General features: G+C 39.9%; 1 protein-coding gene across 3 annotated transcripts in view; it reads right to left on the bottom strand.

Moving 5' to 3' along the window:
- The window catches only part of GSAP (gamma-secretase activating protein), a 44828-nt gene that overhangs the window by 3780 nt on the left and 14054 nt on the right, over nt 1-26994 (bottom strand). For 2 of the 3 annotated variants that reach the window (XM_030263746.4, XM_072919384.1), the window contains exons 12-28: nt 26685-26770; nt 22158-22235; nt 19962-20039; nt 19401-19493; nt 17953-18170; nt 17582-17651; nt 16872-16954; nt 16209-16262; nt 12354-12479; nt 11873-11928; nt 11429-11460; nt 9821-9882; nt 8360-8455; nt 3843-3913; nt 3185-3279; nt 2004-2123; nt 522-583 (exon numbers count right to left, since the gene is read on the bottom strand). In XM_030263746.4, coding sequence (XP_030119606.4) covers nt 522-583; nt 2004-2123; nt 3185-3279; nt 3843-3913; nt 8360-8455; nt 9821-9882; nt 11429-11460; nt 11873-11928; nt 12354-12479; nt 16209-16262; nt 16872-16954; nt 17582-17651; nt 17953-18170; nt 19401-19493; nt 19962-20039; nt 22158-22235; nt 26685-26770 — 1480 coding nt within the window. The other variant, XM_072919387.1, reaches the window with a different exon arrangement.

Raw genomic sequence — 26994 nt, 5'->3', positions numbered from 1 at the left:
CTACACAAGTCACCTTGTGTAGTAAGTGGGTAAGACTGAGAGGTTTAACTGAGAGGAGATTTTGCAATTCATCCCTGCCACAAAGCTGTGGTACAATACAACTTTATAGCTTTTACTCTACCAGCTTTTGAATATATTTTTTGAAGTGTACAGAACCACTCAGAGGTCACAAGTGAGAAAGACTCCATGGATGATAAAAAGCACACATAAAACCCCAATAAACCCCTTTTAAATAACCCTCATTGCCTTATGCAAATGAGTACTCAACAGTGTCAGTCTTGTAAACTTCTGTAGGATACTGAAGACTCTGCAAAACACTGTGGACAAATCTGTAATTTAAGTTATCAGGGTAATTACAGTCCAGGAGCAGCAGATGGAGAAACTGTGGAAGTTGTGGTTACATTTGAATCATGCTCTATTTGAATCACAGCCAAGTCTTCCATTGGTTTGACCCTATGCACAAGAAGAAATTTCCTATCAGTTCCAAAATCCAAGAAATTACATCTAAAGCCATTAGTTACCTCTGGAAGCCTCATCAAAATACTAAACTTCAGCTTTTCATTCTGTTCAGTGTCATCAAGATCTATAAGCAACAGGGAAAAAAGCAAATCAAACAGTTAATCACATAACAAATTTTCAACTTTCACCCTCAATAGAGTGAAGACATTTTTAATAAACATCACCTCCTTAGTGAAATGAAAATTTCAGTTTAAAGACTGTTATTTCCATGTTTATCATGTGTACAAATATATTTCTGTATATTTGTCCATAACTTCACCATTTTATGTTACAATTTATACTGTAATTCAAAGGCACTTTGACTAAGTGCAACTCTTCAAGTTTATAATATATAATTTATCAAGATCAGGCACAGATTGATACAGCATATTTTTTTGTCACTTTCTTGGACACTGGAGAAATAGCACATCACTGGGCACAGCTGGCTAATATTCAGCCACCACTGGGCAGCTTTGCAGCCACTCTGCCACAGCCTGTGATGCTGTCTGGGGTTGTTGTGACCCAAGGGCAGGACCCAGGCACTTGGCCTTGTTGAACCTCACACAAATGACCTCAGCCCATCAATCCAGCCTCTTTCTATCTGTCTGCAGATCTCTCCCACCCAACTTAGTGTCATCTGCAAAATGGCTGAGGAAGTGCTTGATCCCCTTGTCCAGATCATCGATAAAGATATTAAACAGGACTGGCCCCAATACTGAGTTCTGGAGCCCCACTGGGGACCAGCCACCAGCTGGATGTAGCTCCATTCCCCTCCACTCCCTGGGCCCAGCTGTCCAGCCAGTTTTATCCCCAGTGAGCAGTGCTCCCATCCAGGCCATGATCAGCCGGTTTCTCCAGGAGACTGCTGTGGGAAATGGTGTCAAAGGCTTTACTAAAGTCCAGGCAGACAACAGCCAGAGCCTTTCCCTCACCCACTCTGTGGATCACCTGGTCACAGAGGGAGCTCAGGCTGGTCAAGCAGGACCTGCCTTTCATAAACTCACGTTGGCTGGGTCTGATCCCCTGGTTATCCTGCACACGCCATGCGATGGCACTCAAGATGATCTGCTCCATAAGCTTCCCCAGCCATGAGGTCAGCTTGACAGGCCTGTTCTTCTCTTTCCAAACATAAAGCAAAAGCTGAGGGCTGGATAGCAGACCAACTTCCTCACAAACAGGTGTGCACTTTCACAGAGTGACAGAAATTCCCCAACAAATCCCACAATGATCTTTAGTATTTGCTTTTCTAGGAAGTCTTGAGTGGAAAAACTACAAACTCAGATTCTCTCCACACAGACATTTCTCTGTGTGCTGTGGTAAGGCCAATCACATAGCCTGAGTCCTAACTTTCTCCTTTCAGGTAGGCAACACCATCAGCTACAGACCTCACTTTAACGAGAGTTGAGTGTCCTGGGCAATAAAATCCGTGTCCAAGGGGAATGGCTCAAAGGACAACAGTCCCACTTAGCTGGCTGGTAACAAATGAAACACCATGTTCTCTGTACCTTTCAGCAATTTCCTGACACAGGTTTCTGTCAATTGCAAGATGCCATTGTCAATATAGTGCAGGAGGGTGTGCAGAGGGAGACATCGGACACCAAGACCCAGGTGCAGAGTGTGAAAACCTATGAAAGAGACAAATTTGTTTGGTACAATATGTAGTTTTTTCTAATTCTCTATTTGAGACTGGAGTTACTCTAGCTAAACCCATCACTTCCCTTGACTTCTGATTCTTTATAGTTGGTGAGGAAATCAATTTGTCAAGTCAGGCGCTCTTATTTAGACATCCTTTAAGTCCTCTCAAGTACAATCTTGTCAGAAAGAAGAAAGCTAAGGGGATTGAAAACAGTCATTAAACTCATACACTGCCACCAAACGTCTCCAAGCTGTTGCCTTATATCTGAATTGTTCTATTAATTTGTCTTTTATCTCCCTTTCTCCTCCTAATTAATCAAAATCTGAGACCTCACCACCCTCGGGATGTCCTTGCCATGCAGACACTCCCACGGGCAGCGTTAACACTTCAGTTGTCCTTTAACAGCCTGATGATGGTCTTGTTATCATGTAACACTACTGTGCAGCAGCATTTGTGCCCACACAGACTGAGGGACAAACTCATACCAAAAGCAGTTTAAACAACTGTAGACAGATCAGGAAATAAAACCCAGAAAGATTCAAACAGAATTGGAAAGCATTAAGATATTAAGATGTCAAGATGTCTTTCCCTAATGAAAATAAGCAAATGCTTTGAAAATGCTGTAAAGAATTATGAGGAGCTCTAGGAAGTGAAAGTCTTCTATCAAGACCAGCTTTTCCATCAAGGCTGGAAGTAATCTCTTCAGGAAAAAAAAATGAAAAATATTAGCAGGGCAAGAGCATGAGAAAAAACACTCTATCTGCTACAGGATAGGATTTTCCCTTGTACATCTTGACACTGAAGTCCAGTTGTCTAAATCTTAGTTTTAATAAGATTGCACCCACACATTCCACTGGAAACCTCTGTTTAGTTTTCTCTGTTTCTAGTAACTATTTCGTTTTGCTTCATTTCACTTGTACAGGTTTATCAATAGCTGTCAATACTGCCAAAGCTAACTTGACACATGTGCTGCAACCATTGCTGTGCTGGGAGGAATTTACAGCTCTGCTCTCCTCACTCAAGATTACAACAGCAGAACACAGAACTTACCAGGAGGTAAAGGCATGCACATGCCATTTGCTGCTTCCAGAATCCGACTCATGATGTGGAACACCGCAAACTCTCCTGCACTTCCTCTCTCATCACTGAGTTAACAAAGTAGCAACACATTAAGAACCCGAGGCACCCACTCTCTCCTAAGAAAGGGTCAATTTGCCATACTGGGAATGCACTGAATGCCTGCCTTTGGGATGCAGGGCCATGGGATGCTGCCCTGATTACTGAGGTGTCTCAGCCAGCATCAGCTGCCCAGTGCTGCAGACACACACTCTATGGTGCCCCATCTCCTCCCCCGACTGATGCACATTTACAAGGCTCTCAGCAGTACCTGGAATCAGCAGCAACAGGTAAAACAGTGCTGGTGTGAGTGACCTGGCTTTTACAGGTGTTTAACACCTACCACCTAACTTAGGACCACTCCAAACTCAGCAAGTTTGAACTCCAGCCATAACACTGCCTGTGTGGTTAATATTCACACTGGCCTAGAGAGGGCCAGCAGGATCCTTAGGAAGAGTAAGTGACAGTAACATTGACACTGACAGCAGCATTAAGCACTGACTGTTCCGAGGAGTACTACCAAAGAAGACCAAAATCATTATGCCCATATTTAAAAGGCAGGCTAAAAACTTTTAACAAATCACTTGCTCACAAGCAGAAGATACAGGAATGAAGCTGGTATCTCCTCCAAACTTCTTTCATTATTCGATGCACCAGATTCAGCTAAAACAAAAAAGAGAAGACTGGATGTTTCCAGGAGCCTGTGTACAGCAGGCCCTTGGCCTTCACTCATTCCACACACCAGTATTTGTTAAAAACTTCTCATGGGACTCCTACTAAGTCTTCATTTTTTTCTCTAGGGCCTTAAAATGTAAAATTAAAATTTGAATTGTAACAGAATTGCTCTATTCCAGCACTTCAAAGTGCTTCCAGCACTTCAAAGCATCATGCAAGACATACATCAACATAACACATCGTGCTTCTTGGAGACAACTGATCTCAAGCTCTTGCAGCAAATTCTCAAAGATCTGTTTGCCATGAAAGCAAAATCAGCATGTCCAAGTGCCTGAGCATTTGGCAAGGAACAGTCCCAAGGGCTCAGCAAAAGCGGATAACATTGAAGACAGTAGAATGTTCGGTTTGCCAAGAAGAGTATGCAGGAGGAATCACAGATCTAGTCCTGGTAAGGAGGAAAAATGAGACAAAGAAATGCCTCTCCTCATCTATTGTCCCCAGTGAAGTGAAACAATCCCTTGGCCCATGTTGTTCTTCGTGCTCCCAAACTGACGTCCACCACACACAGTCAGCATATACCAAAGCCACAAACCCTGCTCTCACTTGGGCCTTCTCAGCTTCTGCAGCTGAAAGAGAAACCACACAAGGAAGAGCTGAAATAACTTCCTCATGGTTGTCACGTGTAACCAGTTCCACATCTCAGTAACACAACTGAGACACTTCCTCTGCGCCTTTTATCTCTGGCCCTCAAAGCACAGCAATCAATCAATCCCAGGAAACTCAGGAAAATAGTCTGACCCCTGCAAAGAGGTGTCACAAGAAGTTAGGAACCCTTTTGCTCCCTCCAGAGGGTCAGAATCCAGGAATGCTTTTTTCCCACTCTCTTCCCCTCATAGGCTTTACCCTCTCCATTGTCTGACTCATCACAGGCTCTGAGAAAGAGAGAAACAGGACACACGGGAGAGATCTGCATGCAAAGGAATTTTAATCTTCAGTAATATTAATCTGGAATATTCATCTTCAGTAATGTTCTGAGTGTTCCTCTGTACCTTGCCCAGAAAGCTCTACATGGTAGCACATTTCCCATCCACAAGTTGAGCCAGGCTTGCACAGCTACCTGATGCAAAATAACTACCTAATACTTGCTATCTCCACACTTTCTAGATGCAATGGAAAGATGAAATTTAATCTTTCTATATAATTATAGCAAGTTTTCTAGGAAATGAGTGATTTCCAGTTTCCACAAAAGGGTCACAAGAACCACACCTGCTGCTGGAATGAATTTCACCTCTGGCCAGCACAGAGGGTGCAGCTAAGGCCTCTGCATTAGGAGCTGCAGCTGGATCTGAAGAAACAGTGTTGAAGTGAAGGTTCTTACAAGCTCCAAAATCACCAATTACTATTTGTGCAAAACAAATGGTTTTCAGGAGTAGCTACTCCATAATAAGTATTTTTTTGCTTAACATTACAGCAAACTGTACAGCTTTCACAGGGCACAGAAAGCTTAGTAACTTCTTAAGTCATAATCATCCAAGCTATCCCTACATACTTGCATCTTGAATACATGAATGTTTGTGATGTGACACCCTCACTAACAGTACAACTTGCTTTGGAGATCAACATCTATCCTTGGCATTGTAGAAAATACATACAGAAAGATAACCCACGTCTCCATCTTTTTTTTCAGAATGTAACACATGAGATAATGTGCATGAGAGAAAGGCAGCATTATCTGTCTGATGGAAGGAGCACAGGCAGCTTCCTGTCTGAAGTTAGTAGTGGGTGTCTGGGGCAGCCAAGTTAAGAGCTACACACATAGCAGGGGAGGCCATTTTTCCCTGAATAACAAACACACAGTAACAAGTTTTTGGGGCACATGCATGAAGCCATTTCCCTTGAAGTCCTCTAAACTAACAAGAAAACACATGACCATCAGCAAGAACAGCACATGCAGAAGGACCTTGGGTGACAGTGCTGTCACCTTGTCTTGAAACATCTACAGTTCCAGGCAATGATGCCAAGGAAACTGAAGTTCCCCTAAAGTAATTTGGAACCACAAGTGCTCAGCTCCCTTGGCTATTTCTACAGGAAAGACTTCAAAGCCAAAGAAAGTCAAAGAAAAGAACCAGGAGCAAAGGAGAAAAGGAAGTGAGACTTGATCTTGCTGTCTTTCAGATCCCCTCCTGTGCAGTAGTATGACACAGTCCTCCTCCTCCTGAGGAAACTCAAATCCAAATGGTGTCTGTCTTCTGCTCCTCTGCAGCTGAGCCTACAACAGATGACAGCTGGCCACAGACATCAGGAGAAAATGTGCAGCTACTGCAGCGACTTGCAGAGAAATTTCAGCAGTTTATTCAGGTCTGCCTGTTTCCTGTGCCACAGGCTGCCTGCTCACCCTGCCTCCCCTTCCACTTGCTGTCAGGGCAGCAAATGTCACACTGCTTCTGTAAGTTATTTCTCCCCTTTCCTGCCTCACTGAAATGAAAAGGAGTGAGTGAAACAGATATGGACCAAAGCTAGGGTACAGTGATTGCAGAGGAGAGAGAGCCTGTGGACATACAACAACCACTGTTGTGTATGAAGGTGGCACATGGACTGTGAACCAGGCACACTCTGCAGAGCTCTTCAGCAAACAAGGAATTCCCACTGAGGTGTGTCATTCACACTTCCCCACATTACTTCTCTGTATACAAGAACACACAGCTCTCTGACAGCAACCAGCCTTTGCCTGTTGTTTTATAAAAAACTCTCAGTGCTCCCAAGTTTTGGCTCCTCTGACTTCTTCTGCAATTGATTTACACAGTGGCTAAACACCAGAGTCTAATCTCAGCCACTCCTGGGCTCCTGAATATAATGCAAAATATTTTATGAAAGCAAACAGACAAACTTCAAGTCTCTTCCTGTTTCATTAGTTTCAATAGCTCTGCTACTCTCTCTGATGCTACAGAGAAATGTGGGAAGACTCTAATCAGTTCATTCCCCTGAAGAACTCTGAAACATTTAGGACATGGAAAGGTTTGAGACATAAGAAGTTTTAATTAGGATGAGGGGAAACACAAGTTTAAGAATGAAATAATTTCTAAAGATTTCCAAACAGTGCCTAAGATGCACCAGCAGAAAGCAGAATCAATTTTTAGATTATAAGTGTTATCTTCATGTATAATAGCTGTTCTAAGAATAAGCCTGTCAATTGAGTTTAGAGAATTAATCCTGAGAGTTTGCTTGCGCGAAGGGCTGAGATTTGTTTTGCAAGATTTAGTCTACAATAATTTAGCCTTGCGCATTAAGGTTAAATAGATGTTTACACATTTTTATCTTAGTTTTTACTGAAAGTGAACAAAATGTTATTAGAAATTGAATAAACGGAGAAGAAATGTTCCACTTGGGCTTTTTTCAGCACCATTTTCAGGTACAAAGCTTTGGTTCATGTTGTACTGTTTCTATTTTAATCAACTACTAGTTTCAGTTTCTTTCCTACACATATATATAGAAGTCTGCCAATATACCAGTGAAACAACTTGTGAAGTTGTCAAAGTGAGGCCTGAAACGTCAGGAACGGCAGTGGGGCTGCAGGGGTTCAGAGAAAGCTGTGACATTGACAGAGCAACTGACTCATACAGGACTTTGGAGGAGGTGCAGGCATCACTGACCTCAAGGAAGTTTCCCAAGGTTTTCATCCCTAGAAAACAGCACTGTGGGGAGCTTCTACTGAACACTGGCACCAAGAACAGGATTTACAGTTGCCATGCAAGCTTTTGAGGACTCTGCGTTCTGCACTTAAAGGACTTGATTTTGAGACAGACAAAACCAAGTACATAACTTCTGTGCACAACAGTTATGGTTTTTGTAGCTTTTTTTTTTTTACGGTCTCTTAAGAGGATGAAAGACAGAAAAATAAGAATTTGGAAAGAAAATTTTCACAGTAGTTTACATAGATTTCTTCATGCAAAACTGTCTTCTGTCACACACATAGCCCGCTGAAGGCACTATGTAGGACTGGTGGTGATTACCCACATGTCAGATTGTACTGACATCTTTCTCTGTTCATATTTATAATTAAAGGTGGCAATTTCATTATTCAAGACCTGCAGCAACGTGTTCTACAAGAAACCAAATGGACCTAACTGCTTTAAACTTTCAGGATGAGTTGTCATTTTATTTCTGGGAGTAGAATATATTTGCACAAGTTGTAAATGGAACCATTTCTTCCGTATTCTGAGTAACTGGTAGAACTTTTAAAATTATATTTAAGTATTAGTTTATATTAGTTTTCTTTATCAATTTATACAATATTAGGCTGAAAATATGTTTAAATATCTTAAAAACAATTTCTTCCCACCAAATATATGCTATATACAACTAGTACACACCCAAGGACCTACAATCCTACAAATACACACTTGCTCACAATAATGACTATGAAATCAAACTAACCAGGTTTGCAACGTAATCCAAAACTATTTGGTCAATCTTCTTTTTTCCAACATATTGCAGATGTCTCATAAGGTGATCCTTCAGCTGTGCAACCATCTAGAAGAAAAGCCAACAATTTGTTGTTGTTGGGCATCTTCAAAGAAACACAAAAGCTGCAGCAGGTGCAGGGCCTGATCAATAGGTGAATATTCAAAATAGTTACTTGGTGCAAATTCAGAAAAATTAATACTAAGTTGAACTTTCCATGATACTGAAAAGAAAAAGCTTACAGTTCTCACACCTCTCTGTGCAAAGCCAAGGGAACTGGGTGAAAGAAGTATTTAAATATAACATCAAATAAACCTGACAGATTTTATGATAGAGAAAACTAGCACAAGTATAATTTCTGGTAGTTGCCAAGAACCTGAGAACCAGAGTGATTAATAGCAATTTCAGGTTAAACATTAATTGTGAAGTCATTAAAGTTGGGTGTTTGTTAACATACAGTCCATGCCACTCCCTATTCTCTCCTTTCTGAAATATTTGCTGACCTCATGTAGCTTCAGATTGTATTCAATCCAGAAAAGCTGGCTCTTTTCTGAGAATTACTAAGAAGCTCAGAGTGAAGCTGGAGCAAATAAAAATCTCTGTCTCAAGGAACTTATATGTAGACTAATCTCAGTGTGTCAAGAAAGTAATACAGCTATGAGGAAGGCACAGACAAAGTGACCTACTTTTTGGATCTGTCTGAGTAAATAGAGAGGAAGGAATCTAGAGAAGCTTCAGAGAATGAGGCAAAACTTGGAAAAGGGAGACTTTGCAAAGAAGGAAGATTTGCCTCAGATGTGGACAGGACAGTGTTGATCTGCTCTTCACTGCTGAGACCTAGTGCATGCTGAAGAGTTAGCTTATTTTAAAAGTAAGAGAATAAGAGATAAGACAAGGTATGTATTAAAACAGAGGGAGGGAGGGAGGGAGGCAGGAATTTGTTGCCCAGAAGCATATAGATGATAGATCCTTTAGGGAGATCACTGGCAAAAACAGTGGAAAGGAAGAAGGGACCTCAGAACGGCCATAGAAGTCTCAGAAGTGAGGTAGAAGGAAAAAGAAACAGTAAAAAAGTTGTCAAATTGAGGAGCAAGAAGATCTCTATTCATCAAATTGAGAGAATGGAGGGGGAGGAATTCACTTACATATAGTCCAAAAGTTACTGACAGATTAAGATGACCTCCTGGTTTCCAGCCAGTTATATTGGGAAAAAGAATTTTGACAAATCAGCTTTCTATTGCTGTTTTCCCCCTATGCCTTACAATTACCTGCTAAGATAATATCATGACGATGAAATCAAATCTTAGGAAATGCCATCTTTGCCCCATAGCTACCCTGAGTGATCTTCCACTCAGCACTGGAACTTGGAAGGTCACTCTTTACACATCTGTGCAGCCTGTGCGTCCTCTAGTGCACACTGACAAAAGCACATACCAGTCCCATGAGCAACTGCTGCTGATAATCCTCCTCTTCAAAGAGAGGGACCAGCCTCGTCTCTGAAACAAGCAGAGCAACAATCATTCAAGGACATGGCACTACAGAAATATCACAAGAATTCAACCAGCTTCAAAAGTACTTAGGAGCAGACAAGCAAACAGTGGTTTGACCTACTCAGCTACAGAACTAAGACACTGAATAACCATGGACTGAATAAGAGAACTGAAAAATGGAAAATAACCCTTTGTCTGCCATCCACTTCTTCTTCTCTTTGATATTTAAGTAAGAGTTACCACAGTGTGGTGACTCAAGAGAGCAAAGAGCAGAAAGAGCCTTCTGGTAACACCAGTGCCAATGTGTTACTTAGAGCCTGTCATTTACAAACAAACTCTAGCAGCCACATGGGTTTTCCAAGAAAATGGCTAAACAGAAAGTAAACAGTTCAGGGAATCACCTCCCACCGATTCTCTCCCATGGTCTGGCTGCTTCTGTTACTCAGATTTGCAGACCACTACAAAAAGAACACAACTTCTCTAACTAAATGGAAGGAGATTACACTGTCTACTGAAATTAATAACCTGTATTTTCTAATCAGTGCTTCCAGTCTACTAAAACGAAGGAGGAAAACCAATCTTCTATTTCATGATAGAGATTAAACCAACTCAAGATTTTATGGAACCAAGTGCTGAACTCTTTCAAAATTTTCACCTATTTTTGCTCACCTTCAAATATATTTACATCACCACTTAGCAGCACAAAGACCACTGCTGCTTGATTTTAAAGGACTCAAGGACAAATCTACAGGGAAACACTACATAGATGCTTGTTATTGGATGGCAGCTATTTAGAAATTATCTAATCACAGTTAAACATCTGACTTCTTTATCAATAAGCACCTTTGAAAACACGAAGCTGAGGTTCACAGAGTTGATACAAAGTCTCTCAAAGTCAGAGCCCATTGCAATAGCTAGCAGTGACACAGATGACTGCTGTTAGGGGCTGGAAATGAGTACACTGAAAATTCTTGGTAATAAAAGGACCGAGCAGCACTTACATGAGCATCATGTCACAGCACACACTGGCAGGGCACATGGAAGGCACTGATGTGTGAACAGCAGGAATATAATACACCACTAAATTCAGCTTATTTGTAACAGGAACTGAGCACCAGAAAATCTCAAGTGTTTCTGGCCTAAGGAAATTCATTACACCTGCTCTCTCTACAACATGTTTTTTCACCAGCCCTAATCTCTTGCACAAGTTCTGATATTGCAAAGGCAGCTACAAGTGAACAAGACTCAACATTAACATGGTGTCATTGATACTCTGCTCCACAAGAAAAATCCTGAAGAAGATGTCCTTTAGCAGACCAAATTTTGCTGCTTATGTTGTTAGATCCAATAACAACATAAGTTGTTAGGGACTTTATTTTCAAATGTTTCACAGTCAGTAAATGAAAATTTTCTTCTCATCTTAAATTCTCAAACTCTTCTGTGCTGAAAACACACATTGCAATTGATTTTTAGCAAACAACAGCTGGATGGAAATATTCTAATAAACCTAAGTCTTACAGCTAAGGCCTATATCAAGAAAGGTTTCACTTACCAGAGTCCCAAGTGTCCAGATGAGAAAGCACCCTAGGGTTTGAAACCAAAATCAGTGTGTTCCATATGCAATACTCTAAAGGCTTTCATAACATAACTAAAAACTTAGATGAGCCTTTGATCTTTCAAAGATGGCTAAAGGCATCTAAGAACAGTATATGAGAAAAAATGTAGTAAAAATACTAGATGGCATTTTAAAAATTCTACCTGTCTAGGCTGCATGAGAATAACTTCACATCTACCATAAATTCCCTAGCTCTAGAGGCCTGTATTTCAGATCATGCTGTAGTGATTACAAGGATTCCAATAACGGATTTTCATCAGGATAATCTTCTTTAAAGATATCTAATCAGATACCTAATCAACTAATTCAATGGCACATTAATTCCTCCAACATACTTGTGCAAAATATGAATGGGTAAATATAATACAAACCAGTACGTACTTCTTGGCATTTTCAAAAATATTCCTCAAATATGCTGTGGTTCTTCTCTCCTCCCTCTGGTTTGTAAACAAAGAAAAATCCCAAAATGAACAAAACAGAAGATCAAATAAAATACTCCCTGACAGAATGAAGATAAGAAATTAAGTTGATTTTCTCTTTGAATAGAAATAAAACACAGTGGGGCCTCACAGCTTCTTCCAAGTGCCCATGCTCTCACACACTTTCACACATGTAAACCTTGTGACAGTACAGAGCAAGCTCTGCTTTTCTTTAATTTTTTGAATTGTTTTACGAGAACAAAACTTACAGGCAATCACCTTAGGTGAAACGACTGCAAGTCTTTGCACTTCGGATAATCAGATTCCCATTCATTTATCTTCAAAATAAAAAAGCCGACTCATCCATGCTTGACTTTAAAACACCCATTTCAGAGGCAGCTCTGGAGAGCTCCAGTGTCTCAGCTCCAGTGCCTCCCACTCACCTCTTCTGAAAGGCTACGCCATTCCCTCCTGAGCACGTTGCTGTGGTAGTGCAAGTGTGGCTCTGCATACTTCACACTCTCCAAGTTTGCGTTGAGTTTCTCCCAGAAGCCTTTGGAGTTTTGGAACTGCAAAGTTTTGCAGAGAAAGCATGAATACAGACTGCCCTCTTAAAGAAATACCTTATCACCCTCCCACTAAGTGACTGCAAAGACATGTGATTAGTGTAAAAACTAACTGAAAAAAAGTTAAACCAAAGGACCAAAAGTAATTTCTCTTGACGGGATGGCAGTGGTAGCACTTACTTGACTTGAGGTCACGATTTGGTGCCTGGAATGGAAGAAGTATTTCTGGGTCATAATTCATCTGACCTATTTTCATATTTGAGATGGGAAGAACTGCACCACAGACTACACTGGCCATATTGTCTAGACTTCCTCTGACTGTAAAAAGAGCCTTAGGCTACTAACTTAGATGTAAATGTTTATATTTTGTCAAATAAATCCCATTTAAGGTTTCTAGTAGCTCCAAATAGAGGAATACCACCATGGCCATGACAGCTGCAGAATGCCACTAGTTTCAAGCTGCATTAATTAGATTGCAAACATCCATTTACCAACTTCAAGTAACAGTGCTTCATCCCAGAAAAGAAACAAAATCCAAAAATTGCCACAGCAATTCTAAAGCATTTTACTCTAATGCTAAAATTAATCTAAACTCAGCTGTGAACAGACAGGAGGAACAAAATCTAAACAAAACCACACCACTTTCTCGAGCTAGTTCTTGGACTGGGTATAAAAATTTGAAGCTGCTGTTTATAAGGGGAGCAAGATGCAATGGAGGGCATTGCTGAGGAAGAGATGAGATTAAGGCAATTATTTTAGAGTTTTAAAAAACAAGAGATGGTAAAAGCTGTTCTTGCCCCTCTTAATATATATTATCTCCCAACACAGACACTGCAGTAACAACATTTGAATAAAGAAAGCTTTGAGTTGACAATATTCCTTCACTTGCACTAACATACTGGATTTTGCTCACTCCTCTCAACTATCCTACAATAACAATAACCTTAAAAGAAAACCTCAAAAGGAAGAAACCACTTCCTACTATAAGCTATAATTTGTCAAGGAAAATAAATTTCAAAGACTCAATCCTGCCAGCCACTTTCCTCTTGCTGCCAGTGCCTATTGTCACTTTATTATTGTAGCTGCAGCAGAGAAAATAAATCTTGGGTTTTGTTTCATTTTAGCTATATTTAGCAGCTGCAAACAAGGATCACATATGGCACCATATGTTCACTCTGTTGGACTTAACTCATGAGATTTACAACCTACTACTGCAGAATGTTGTCTAAATGTTACCAATATGAAATCAGAGAAATATTAAATACAGCATAAGGGTATCATCTAGTGACCAAGCCATGTAACAGCACTATCGCTGCAGAACTGTGTTCAGGCCACACTGGACTTGTGTATGTGGCAGGGGGAAGCAAGACAGCAATTTTCTTTCATATAGGAAATCTCTAACAGGAAGTGGTATGCTTGAGTGTTGTCTGCTTTTAATCCCAAAAATATGCATTGTATTAAATCTCATTAAAAACCTGAAAGTTTAAAGTAAAGGACTTTTTAAATTAATTCTATTATTTCTTGAGGATCATCAGGGCAAGGACTAAAAAGAAGGCTTTTTCATCTTAGGTGTTTATTTGGGAGACATTTCTAGAGAGACGAGAATTAACACCTAAGCATGACACTTAAAAGATATTGTATTAGCAGAAGTCAAAGCAACGCCTTACCAGTTTGCAATACTCAAAAATCTCCCATGAAGCCTTTCATAAGTAGTGGGATTTTAACTGAAGATAGAGAGCTCTTTGCTACACCTCTTGGAAAAGATGTGGGGTGACAATTGCCTTCAAGAGGCCCACGTCTCTCTGGGCTGTAGTGCTGTGTCTCCCCAGCAGTGATGGCATTCAGAGAGAGTTGTAAAACATCACTCTGCACCCCAGGGGCTCAGCAGAGCACAAGGGAGAAACTCTTTCCTGGTGCTCTTACAATTTCTTGCACTATATAGTTTCACTCTTCCCCTGGATCTCCTCCTATTTTCTTTATTTCCCTTCTTCTTCCTGCCTTCTCCCTTTCCAATTGAACTTATTTGCACACTGCAAGTTTGGTTTGTTCTTCAAAAAGTGGGGGAGGAAATTAGACTTATTAATTGCAATCCTTATGTAGAGCTTTTGGACAATTGGACTAACTGTTCCCCCTTTCTCAGTATATCTTGATGAACAAGAATTTAGTGATAAAAACACCTGATACCCAAATGGCACAATTTTTTAATGTGAATATGGACATAGCCCTTCTAAAAGCTCTCAACAACTCATGGACTTGAGAACTCCAGAAAATTCTCAAAGTAACAATTAACCATGCTATAAAATCTCTGCAACAGAAATACTACTTGTAGAACCAGATCTGTGACCAAGGTCTGACTCCTGATGCCAACAACATGCACCAACGGACCACTTAAACTCAAGCTGTGATGGGTTTGTGGCACTGGTGTGGTACAAAACAGCCACAGCATTAAACCTTACCCTGTGCATTAGCATCTTTGTCCTCATCTAAGAGTCAGAGCAACTTGCCATCAAAAGTAGCAGGAAATATTTGTCTTTAGCTCAACTCTGACCTTTTCAATCTGTTTAGGTTTCAGACAGAAATAGGAAATGAGTTCCACAATCAGGAAGTATAGCTGCTAAAGGCATGTGCCCCCAGGGGCTTCAGGTTCAATCTCAGACAAATTAAAGTCCTGCTAACTTTGACCTCAGTGAATTACAGGGATTAGCTGCACACAAATCTTCTCAAGATCTGATTTTCCCAGGTGTCCCAGTTCTCAGGACAGCCTTTCCAAGCAAAGCCATGCAAAGTCCAATTCCCTGACAGCAACCCTATGAATGTGTGCAGCACAGCTGTGATGCACTGTTGCAGAGTGAAAGAGCAGTGGGCAATTTCACTGAATTTTAAAAGGTTTTGTGAACAGTGATGCTTTATGACTAATTATAAGTACATCTTTAAAGAGTTACATGGAACAACATTGTCATGTATTCAGAGTCTAATCCTATGTGTTGCTGGTGTGTCTAAACTCCTCACGCTTCCTGTTAGCTCTCCACAACAAACTGCTTATTAAAATTCTCTTTCAGATTTTGTATGGGAGTGCTTAGGAAAATTTCAAGAATTTCTCTAAACTGGAGCTGAGGGAGTGAAATGGGAAGACAGGAAGAATCATTCATGTTGTTTTCAACGGAAAGTACCATTTCCTACCCAAACAACCTGTGCTCTCCCCATACAGCTCATTGCTCTTTGCAGGCTGCGCAGGAATTTGTCTAGATTTAGTAGCCAAAGCCCTGACATGAGTGCAGTCACAGGATGCTCTGGACAAAACAAAGTGAGAGGGTCACGAACCATCCACACCAATGGCAGTACAATGAAATAGCCCTCAAAGTGGGCATATGTAGACATATGTAGAAATCCTACTTGTCTGTTATGCCACCTCTGCCTTCAGCTACCAAAGTCATAAAGTGAAGTGGTATCAATCTGATTAACAAGAATTAATTCATGGATAATCCTCCCTGTTGAATAGAGGTGTCTTCAGAAAGGGAAAAAACCCCCACCACCTTTGAGGCTGATTAACTGATATTTTATCACTGCATTTTAAATGCATAAATCATTTCCAACAGAGCAATCTTCTGTTCACATCTATTTTTGGGTAGGGCTGTGGGGACCCTGCTGCATTAATATGTAGCACACCCTTAACCCACAAAAAAAGCAGCTACTACTCTGCAAATACAAATGTGGTTTTATACTGCAACTTACCTCTAACACAGGTAGAGAAATAATGTCTGTGGCACATATTACTCCAGGGACAACCTGTAAACACAGATAAATTACTTATAGTCTTATAATTTAGCATAGAACATGGGGCATCTAAATGAATCTCCAGCACCCATTTCCTCCAGGAAACTAACTAGCTAGCCAAAACTGTGCCCTTATTTTTAAAAAAGCAACATATTAGAACAATGTCACAGCAGAGAAATCAAGACAATATTTGCTCTAACTGCAAAGTCTTGCTGGAAGTTATTTTACTTCTGCAAGCTTACTTGTAAATCTTAACTCTACTGATTCTGTTTGTCCTGGAAATAACTACATGATTTTGTTGGTTAAGTGTATTCTGTATTCACAATAAACCTCATATGATAGGGAATAAATTAATAGTTCATTATGGAAACTGAGACATTTAACAATCCATTCAATTATAGTAACTGTTCTTGGTTTCGCAAATGCTTTTATTTGTTGACAATAAATTTGACTCATGGAAAACACCACAAAGGGCAAGCTAGAACAGGCAAACAGCACAGGCATAAAGGTATCAATTTGGAGCGTATCTATGAAAAGGTAAGACACAGAAGCTATAGGCTATACTAAGGGATAAAAACCAGACCCTCTAGCTATTAATTAAGCTACCAGCTGTTATCTTACCCCAATCCAGTCATGCAGTGATGTGTAGGGCAGGAGTTTATCCAGGTTCTGAGTTTCTGGACACATTCTGCAGTACAGGGAGGCTGAATGTAATGTAAAAAGATTTATAAGGGCAATATTGTATAAACTATCCGTCAACAAGAGTAGGCTTCACTGTTCCTTATCTGACACTTTTTTTAGGGACAAATCCTGCTGCTCTCTCTGAAACAGCTTCCTCCATTGTGGAACTGGTCCCATTCTGTGCACAAAAGGAGGAAAAGAAGTCCAGATGGCTGCAGGGCTGGGTCAGCTGCTTGGCTACAGCTCAGCACTGCAGGGGTCCTTTGTACAAAGACTCTGCACTGGCTAGACTGAGAAACTACCTATTAGAAGAGAGCATCATGATAAGCCAAATCCTTTTGAAAAAAATGGTTTGGGCTAGAGCTAGAGGAGAATCCAGCTGAGGAAACAATCTCCAGAGACCTAAAATAATGATAAATCTATTTGTTCCATTAGACAGAAGAATGCATTTGAAAAGTTTTACTGCCAATCTGATTTCGAGATGTCTATGTATCTTCTAAACTACTGATACTGTCTCTTAATGCCACTAAACGCAGGTTAGTTAACGCAAATCATAATCAAAAAGTTCAGAAATAAGAGTGCCATGGCTCCTCTTTAGTGTCAACTGGAGTATGCAGGAAAACTCAGAATGCAGGAAAATAAATACCTACCAATGATAAATTCTTGAATGGGGTCAAAAGAATGACACGTTGACAGGTTCTCAGAAATCCACCGAATAATCTGTCAGAATGAGAACAGGGAGCTTGTCACGTCTCTCTGTTTAATCAAGTGTTGTAAGAGGGTATAGAAAATTTAGTTTTGGTAGTTAACACTTTGCATGAAGTAGTGATAGAGACACAAATGTTTTCAGGACAGCCTGGACTGATAACCAGGTTTAGGGCAGCCCAGCTGATGAACCTGTTGGCACTGCCAGGTGAATCAGGACCTCTCCTTGGCTGATGCCATTCTTGCCCTGCTCCTGCTTAGTATAAGACAACAGTCACTGGAAAAAAAAAAAATTTAGAGGAGGTTCTTTTCCCACCTGTCTTTCCAAGACTTCTGTGTGTTGGAAGTAGAGCAGGGCACAATGCAGAGCTGCCAATCTCTCACAGTCTAGTTTGCTCTTCTGTAGGAACTGCAGCAAGGCACTGTCACTGATGCTCACATTGTACAGACTTCCTGCATTGCAATCCAGGACTGTTGACACCCATGGGGACCGGATGGAACAGTTTTGTAACGTGCCAATTCTTGCATCCTCACCTGAAGAACATTGATTTGAAAACAAAAAGGAGTAAGAACATAAAATCTGCCTGCTACCAGTATTTCTCTTAAGACTCCTAGGCCCCCAGTAGTAAGAAAGAGACTGCCTCTTGCACTACCTGCCCTGGTAGTATGCTGAAGAGGAGTAGGAATGGTGCTGGCTCCATAAAGAAAGCAGATAAGGAGCACAGTCCATACTCAGTTCTCTCCTTCCCTATTGCTAACACAGAGAAGGTGTAGGGATTTCAGGCTCACAGTGCTGCTCCAAGGCAAATCAGAGTATGTGTGATAGAACAGAGCAGAGCACAAAGACAGAAGCATAAGTTCAACACTAGAATTAGCAGCTATTGGTAAAGCTTGTGCAGGTCAGAAATGCTCACATGCAGAAGTATGATACAAACTTCTCTTGGTGGATCTCTTGCCACCAATCCCAATGGCCACTTTATTTATGCTGGTACCAGTGTTCATCACCATGGTACCATACAGGTAGTGCATTTCAGGTCCCTTGCATCAGAGAAATCAGGTCCACCATCCAGCAGTGATGCTTCCCACTCATTTTTAGCAGGGCAGTATTTCATTGCATGTACAAAAGAGGTATTAGCTTCCTGTGATGCTGCCCCTGCACCAGTTTCCACAATTTATATCCCCTTCACCCAATCAGAGCAACAGATTTCTGTTTTCAAAAAAAGGCACCCCACTTCCAAAAATAAACCACTTCCCACAAAGATGTGTTTGTTGGAAATGAAGTAACATGCATCTCAGATGAGACTCTAAATTAAATTGCATCAGCCTGATCAGGTGAAGGAAACACAGATTTCCTTTCCCCACACCCTCCAAACACACACATTTAGAGTAACTCAATTGGAGGAAGGAAATGTAAAATCGAATTTACATCTCATGTGAAATTTGAAAACAGTGGAGGACCAAGAACCATGGGCAAAGTTGGGGGAAGGGAAACTATGAAACCAAGGCAGAGAATTTCAAATTCAGTGAAAGGTCTTCTTCCATTTCATAACAAGCAAGAAGTATGAAATACGTAAACTATGAAATGCCAGTTCAACTTCTCTTTCTAAAATGGAAAGTAGCAAAAATGTCATTCTTATTCTTTCAGTATCCTTCCTTTGTCAGAACACTGTGCAATAAGGAAACATTGAGAAATACAACTTTCATGTAAAGAGATAGGAACAAGTTTCCACAACAACTAAATTACTTAAAGCAGTTTTACCATACCTGTCAGAAATAAACTATAGCACAGCATGTCAGGATGTTGAATGTTCAGGAGGTGCAGGAACTGGCCAGGCAAATAAGCAGCCACATAATAGCCTATTTAAAGAAACAACAGTGGTCTATTTAGTACTTGATCACTTATTTGCTTTAAGAGGCTGTTTCACATGATTCTCAACTTGGCCCACTTCTCTGTGAGGAATTGATTATATCTAGGAATTATAAAAGGAGTTAATTAAAAGCTGCTGTCGTTTTAACACAGGAAACACTAGCAGTACATTTGTGTTTCCAGGGGAGGATTCAAGAAACTTGAGATACTCAAGAACTCAGCAGCTGGTGTCCAGCACAGATATTGAGGCAATTTCAGAGGAAGCTGCTTACTAATAGTGAGGCATTGCAATATCAAATGCCAAATACAAAAGGCAAGCAGAAGAAAAGCAGCAAAACAACACTGCTACCTAAAGCCAAGGGGAAAAAAAATCCTTTCCTTTCAGAGAAGAGTTAGCCATTTGTCTCCTAAAACACAGAGAATGGCAATCACACAGGAAAGTAACACAAGTAACCTACCAAGATTCATAAAAGCCACTTCCTTCAATTGATGAGATTCTGTTCTTTCTAGAGAAACTGTAAAAGTTTTGTTATAACCTGAGGGAGGAAAAAAAAAAAACTTTAAAAACCTCAAACAATAAACACCATTTGTTACCATCCACCTACGACTTTATAGCTAGAAACTTCTGCAGTTCCCATAGACCCAAATGGGGATCTTTTAGACTGTTTGTTTTATAGGGTTGTCTGCACAGACAAATTAAATCCATTCTAAACAGAGCTCCTGCACACTTAGTAGACTGGCACCTACACAATGCAGTTCTTCAGTGTGTGAAAACTAGCCATGCACTGCACAGCCCATGTTTGTGTTTAAAGAAGCATGCCAAGCCCAGAGCAAGCTTGTGTAAAAACACCTTTCCCCCCAGAACAACCCAAACACAAATCCTTTATATAGCTGTGTTTCACATTTTGGTGATCTTTCAACTGTTTTGAAGAATTTCCACTTTGTTTATCTGCATGCCTTATTGCTCTAAATCAGTTCAGCTCAGTTTAGACAAAGGCAAATTTCAGACCTGCTACGTTTGCATGGGCTTTGCATCAGCACAGCTGTTGTTTTAATCTAGACTTGTACCACACTTCTGGCACTCAGTAAGAATGACACAATGCCCTCAGATTCCTCAGTCTATGAGAAAAGCTGAAGATTCTAGTAACTATTGGTGTCATGATCAGGATTCAACTTAATAATGCATAGGAATTCAATATAAGATCCACAGTTTACAGGATTATCGAGAGAAAAATCACCACCTGCAACACTACAGAGGCAGAGGTGTCAGAAGATATAGTTTTTCATACAAAATACTGACTGAAGTTAGCTTGCAATTAGTCAGTATACTCCCCATCACCACTTTGTCACTTGCCAGCATGAGCACATGCAAGTTAAAACCAGCACTGCAGAATTCAACTGCAACATCGTGACTTCTCTGTTTATGCTGCAGTGACTGTTTTAACAGGGGTGGGAAGCTTCCAGCCAAGATTACAGAGGCTGCAGAACAAGCTGAGCTTCTTAAATGTCTTCAAAATATGGGTTATGGACTCCAAAATGTGAGTTATGGACCCAATATACTACTGCTTCTGTGGGTCACTGCAGGACCATTATTAAAATTCTCTTGTACAAGTGATGAATCTTACATGAACCCACAAACAGCTCTGCATCAAACAACTCCATCCCACTGCAGTAATTTCAGACTTAGTTAGTCAATGTCACCATATTTATCCTCATTTTCTTCCTAGTACAGATCAGGATGTACAAGGGCCATGGCTGGCTCCAAGCAATCCAACAACTCTGTGGCTACATGTCAGATGTGTCTGGGGAAATCAGCCCTTCACAGCAGTGCAATGCACAGTTTGTCACACCCAAAAAGGACTTCTTCCAATTTATTAATGTCTTCTCTTGAAGGTGTTAAGAACTACACAAAAAGATAGTTCACTAAATCCCACAATATTCCAGCAGCAAAGCAACGTGTATGTGCAGCTCTGACATATGAGAAGCATCCTGACACAAGAAAGCAAACTGTTAAGGTAGAACAGAGACATAGTGTGCACTTGAACAGTTACTCCATACTATGCAGCTTCTCAGTTGAGGAATAATTTGCCTCTCTGTCCATGTATCAAATAAGAAAATCTTGATAATAAGAACTTTTATTCTGATTGGAATAAAAAAGTGTCCTTTATTATTTTAAAACTTTAGGAGCTAGAGCACCACTTACATAGCAACTATTCTTAGAGTCAGTGGGTGTTGCACCTCTTGCTGTGAAAATGACACATTGAACTGGAATTCTAAACAGACACTCAAGCTAAGAGGTGTTGGCTCTATTTCCCATACAAATGCCTTATGGCATAAGTACAACACACCTGCAAGCTCCCACAGATTTCATTGATGTCTGTGCTCAGCATGCCGGAAAGTCTGGCTAGAAATAAGGGACCAAATTAATAACCATTTACAAGGCCACTGGTTTGAAGCTACTCACTCAGCATCAGGCAGGAAGCCTACAGCAGGAAAGCCAAAGCTAAAGGCAGCTGCTGTCTTGAAACACCACCCACAGTAGTTTATTGTCTGCAGACTTTGGTAGTTATTTGTTTTGAAAGGCATTCTCTGACTCTTTCAGCACACTGACAGTCTCCAAAATAAAGTACAGTAAGTTAACAAGCTAGTCTTACCTTTATGTAAAAAATATATGGAGTATATTATCTCATGAGGAATATCAGAGACTAGACTGCAACACACACACAAGCCTCCTAAAAAGACAAAATAGGGAAAGAAAATTCACTGGTCCAGCTGAATATCTAGACATCTTTATACTGCACAAAACCAAATCAAGACTGTTTCAAATTAGAAACTAAAAATAATCTCTCAAAAAATGTAAAGATTACAGGAATATCTATTATGGACTCTAATCATCATTTACCTAATGAAATAAAATCAAGAAAGAACAGAAGAGGCAATCTGGCACAATGGAAACCTGGGTCCTTCATGGGCAGTTCTTCCTTTTAGGGGAAGTACATTTTAGCCCTTTCCAGGAGAAATCATGCTTGCAGCCAGAAAACTGATCAAGCCTTTCTCTCCATAGACTGCCTCAATCCAGATATTTTGTGTTCAGGAGTTGTCAGATATGCTCAACAACATAATAAAACACCATTTCTTTGCTTTTCAAGTAATCTCATATTGGCAGCAGCATGAATATACTACCAAAGCTTTCTCACACTAGAAGTGATAGTCACTTCTCCCCTTTCCAACCCAAAAAACTGCTATTACCTTTTTTAGGAGAGAAGTCAGTCCTTGGGACAAGTTTATTTCAGCCAGGATACTGCATACAGGAAGGTTTCCCACTCCCAGAATAATTCTAGATCAGACTGATCCTGTTTAGACCCCACTGGATGGTAACCTTGCATTCATCTCTTATAAAAACTTTAATCTCCTTACTCTGATGCTTTGGCATTCATGTTAAAAACAGTTTTCAAACCACATTATCCCAATATAGCTGGGAAACCTCGTCCACAAATATGACCATTCACCTTTTACCTTTATTGGAAGTTCATCATTTAAAAGAAGAAAATAAAGTAATACTAATACAGGTACTGTTCTGTAAAAAATAAACGCTGTGTATACAAGTTATGCAGAAAATGGCACAGTATGGAAAAAGCACAAGTACAAAAAAAGCACAGCTACCCAGTTACTTTATTTGATTAAATGACTTGCTATTTCACACCACAAGGCTGTACCATAGCTGTGATACAAATATGGCTGAGACAGTTCATGCTTCTACCTTCTGGGGAAGGTAACTGCTTTCTTAAGATGCAATTTTTCTTTCTGCTCATTCTTAGCTGACTGAATATGGTTTGATACAGTTTTGTTTGGATATTTGAGTCGTTCAGACAACAGACAGGGCATTTTGCCAGAGCACTTGGCTTCTTTCAGAACATGCATAATTTTTAAAGTAGCAGCAGCAGGACTCATGAGGAAGACTGGAGAAGTTCCAGCAACCCACTGGATTGCTGTTTTATTACCAACAGCTCCCTTCCAGCACTGAAAATTTCTTTCTTGTATGCTGGAGTCTTCTGTGTACATTGCTCTGTAAATTGCACAACATGCAAGCAAGCCTGTGCAGACTGAAGTGTCAGTGGGCAATGTACAAGCTGACCACAGAAACGGCACTATGGGAGACTATAAATAGGATGTGCATCTTTCAGCTCAACAATATTGGTCCATGTGTCAACAAACTGAGCTACAAACAACCAGAAATAAGGAACAGGGCTTTGTTAATGCAGACAGAAACATGGCAGCCTCAGACCAGCAGGTATCCAAGCAAAGTTACATCTGACACAGTCCTGGCAATCCCAGTAGAGCAGCCGGACACTAAGAATACACCACAGACTCCTTTCCTACCCTTAGCAGTGCTGTCTGCAACTTAGAGCTGGGTTGTGCTGCTGCATGAAAAGCTTATTAGCCTATTACACATGTATGCAGAGCCAGGTCTTCCACACTACTCATTTCAAAATCATTTGCAAACAGTAAAAGCTGTAGCTGAATGCTGCAAGGTAAGAAGACTCATGTGAGGATATACTTGGATGGACATTTACCTTTCCAGAAATAAAAGGGAAAAAATACATTGACCACAAAGATTAAAAAAAAAAAGGAAGAGAAAAGGAAGATTAATTTAAAAATAAAATTCTACTCCTATCTGGGAAACAGCAGTTACAATTCTGGCACTCGACAAAGTCAGCCCACTGAGACTGTAAGAGTCACCTATGATATGCAGAAATTAAGTTTTCCCTAGGAAACTTTAACTAAACTCCTCATTTTTGCTCAAGCAAAAACTCAAGACATGAGGCTGTAACAGCATCTCAAGATGGAATCCAAATGTCACAACTCAAATACAACATTGCACCAGGGCATTTTGTCGAGTTGTACTGAAGTTAAGTGAGGCAAGTCCCTCACTTAACTTCAGCCATCCAAACAGCTCTCACTTAGACCACTATTCAGCAAACAAAGAAATATGGATTGACTCATCCTCTGGAGATGCCTATTTCTCTCTAGAAATATAGTCCAGGTGCCTAAATTTCAGGTGAATAGTTAGCTGATGGTAATCCAGTTTCTACGACCTCTTACTGCCTGCATTTTTTTAATATTGAGCAAATTTGATTGAAAAATATTTCTAAAGCACTAAGAGAAAATATAATAGTACAGTATTTATCTAATAACCACTGAATTCTGGACTTGCCAAGTTAATTCTGAGACTGGAACTGCTTGATCTCAGCTAGTCAAGAATTACATGGGGGTTTTTATCTGGAGAGATTTTGTCTGTGCTGAGCGTAAGGAACAGAACTACTTTTCTGCTGCAGAAGTTTGAGAAAGGAGAAGTGATTTCATTCGAAGTTCATATTGGCAGGAGCCAATAACAGTTTAATTAAATGGGAAATTGCATGGAATATTGCAGTTTAAAGTTTTGCCAATTACACTTTGCCAGGGATGTCTGACTGGTACAAGCAGGGATACTGGCATTAATATCAGAGCTGTGCTAGCAGTCCCACAGCAGGCATAGTCTGCACCACAAAGAACTTGCAGTCCAGTTTCACAAATCACCCCTGAGGCACAAAAGGGAATCTTTAGTGCGATTAACCACAGTGTTTTTCAACAACTAGATAAGGTTTTAGCACCAAAATAACTTGCTCCAAACTGTTAGTTATCAGAAATGGGTTGTGCAAGGTAATCCTCAGTTTTAAACAACATTCAAGGAAAAGCCATATATAGTAATCTCATTTAAGTGCAATTGTAAAATTATCTGTTTCACAGTAAATGCAACGAAAAGCACACACTTTTGCTTTTGCTTTAGAAAGGTTCCACACAGACTTTAAATATTGTGCCACCAGACAGAAAAGAACATTTTACTTACAGTAACTAAACAAGAGTCTTGTTGGAGGATTACTGCATTTCATCCTAAATTCAAGGAGGTACTTCAATCTGAATATACCCCTCCCCAGGTTTTAAAAGGAAACATATATACAAATCAATAGTATTTTCCATTATTGGACTGGCTGTTTATATAAGAAATTGTCTTGCTAACAGAGAAAAAGCCTAATCTACATTTGAAAGATAGAAACTTGGCTTTCTCTTACTTCTAATTCCTTCCCTTTAATCTTTATAAGCATGCAGTTTGCCTTGGTAAGAAAAAAAAATCCATGTAAGGAAGCTGTATTTCACTTGATTTGCACTAATGGCCATTTCAGTGCAAGTGGCAGACAGCTCAGCAGTTGACTGTGTGCACAGCAGCCTTCAGGGAGTGACATGTAAAGCCCCTCTTGCAACACTTCCCTGTACAACTCTGCTGATCGTTCAAAGGTTAAACAGATACCATCTATCTCTACCTGCCTGCATGGTCTAATTCAGAAGCTGAAAACAGCTGTGATGAACAGATACCTCTTAAGCTTTTAATCCAAAAAAGCTCATAGCATAGATTAGCATGGAGGGAGACTCCAAAATCCTACAGGTTTAAGTAATATTTTAGGTTTAAGGAATCATATATATACTGAACCCTCGAGTAGCACATACTATGTTTAGTATCACATACTTGGACCTTCTAAACACCACACACTAACAGCAATATAAAGCTCTTAAAGCCTGCATTGCACATGTTCTGTGTACATATGTCCACTCTATAACACAAACATATACTAGATCAGAAACCCAAACAAAACTTCCTTAAATTTACTTTCTTACATAATTTTGGTCAGCTTTAACATCAGATTGCTTTAATGTAACACACAGCCACATTTTAGTACCTGCTGGGTTCTGAAACTGCCAGAAAAATTCTAAGGTGTTCTTAGAGACATTTGACTAGAGGAGAGCATGGTACCAGTTCTTTAAAGTTGGGCTACCAAAAAGTTTCTGGGTGACAGTTTTGTTGTTGGTGTAGATATATAAAACCTTGCGTACTTCAGCTCAACTTCACTGCAGCTTTCAGAAGGTAAAAAATGTATCAAGACGAATAAAACACAGTTGCCTTCCTCTCCTCAGTTACCTGCCAAGCATGCTCTAAAGGAATACAAATCTCACAGTCACATTATAAATTTTTGTACTTTTATATGTTTTTCAATATTTTATGAAGAAATTCAATAATTAATTAGGATTACACTGCATGATAATTACTAGTGGAGGTAATTTTGACCATACTTCTATTTATTCATTACCTGCTTTACTTGTGAAAACCTGAAGGTTCAAAGATTTAGATGCAACACCTTGATCTTGACAGTAATCATATCCAAAATTCACAAGTCTATGAGCAAATAAAGACCACTAATTAAATTATTTCATCCATAGACATTTATCACAACAAAAAGATCATTAGAAGAGTCACTATGTAACCAAAATACAGAAATTAAATTATAATCAAATGTTTTGTAATGCAAGTTAAATTAGGCTTTAATCAATTTGTTCAATGTTGTTAGAAACAAGAACCCTAAGAATGCATATAGTTTTTCTGTTATCCACCAATTTTGA

The sequence above is a fragment of the Taeniopygia guttata genome, chromosome 1A (assembly GCF_048771995.1).
Source record: "Taeniopygia guttata chromosome 1A, bTaeGut7.mat, whole genome shotgun sequence".
NCBI classification, from domain to species: Eukaryota; Metazoa; Chordata; class Aves; order Passeriformes; family Estrildidae; genus Taeniopygia; species Taeniopygia guttata.
This window is presented reverse-complemented; position numbering and strand designations above follow the sequence as displayed.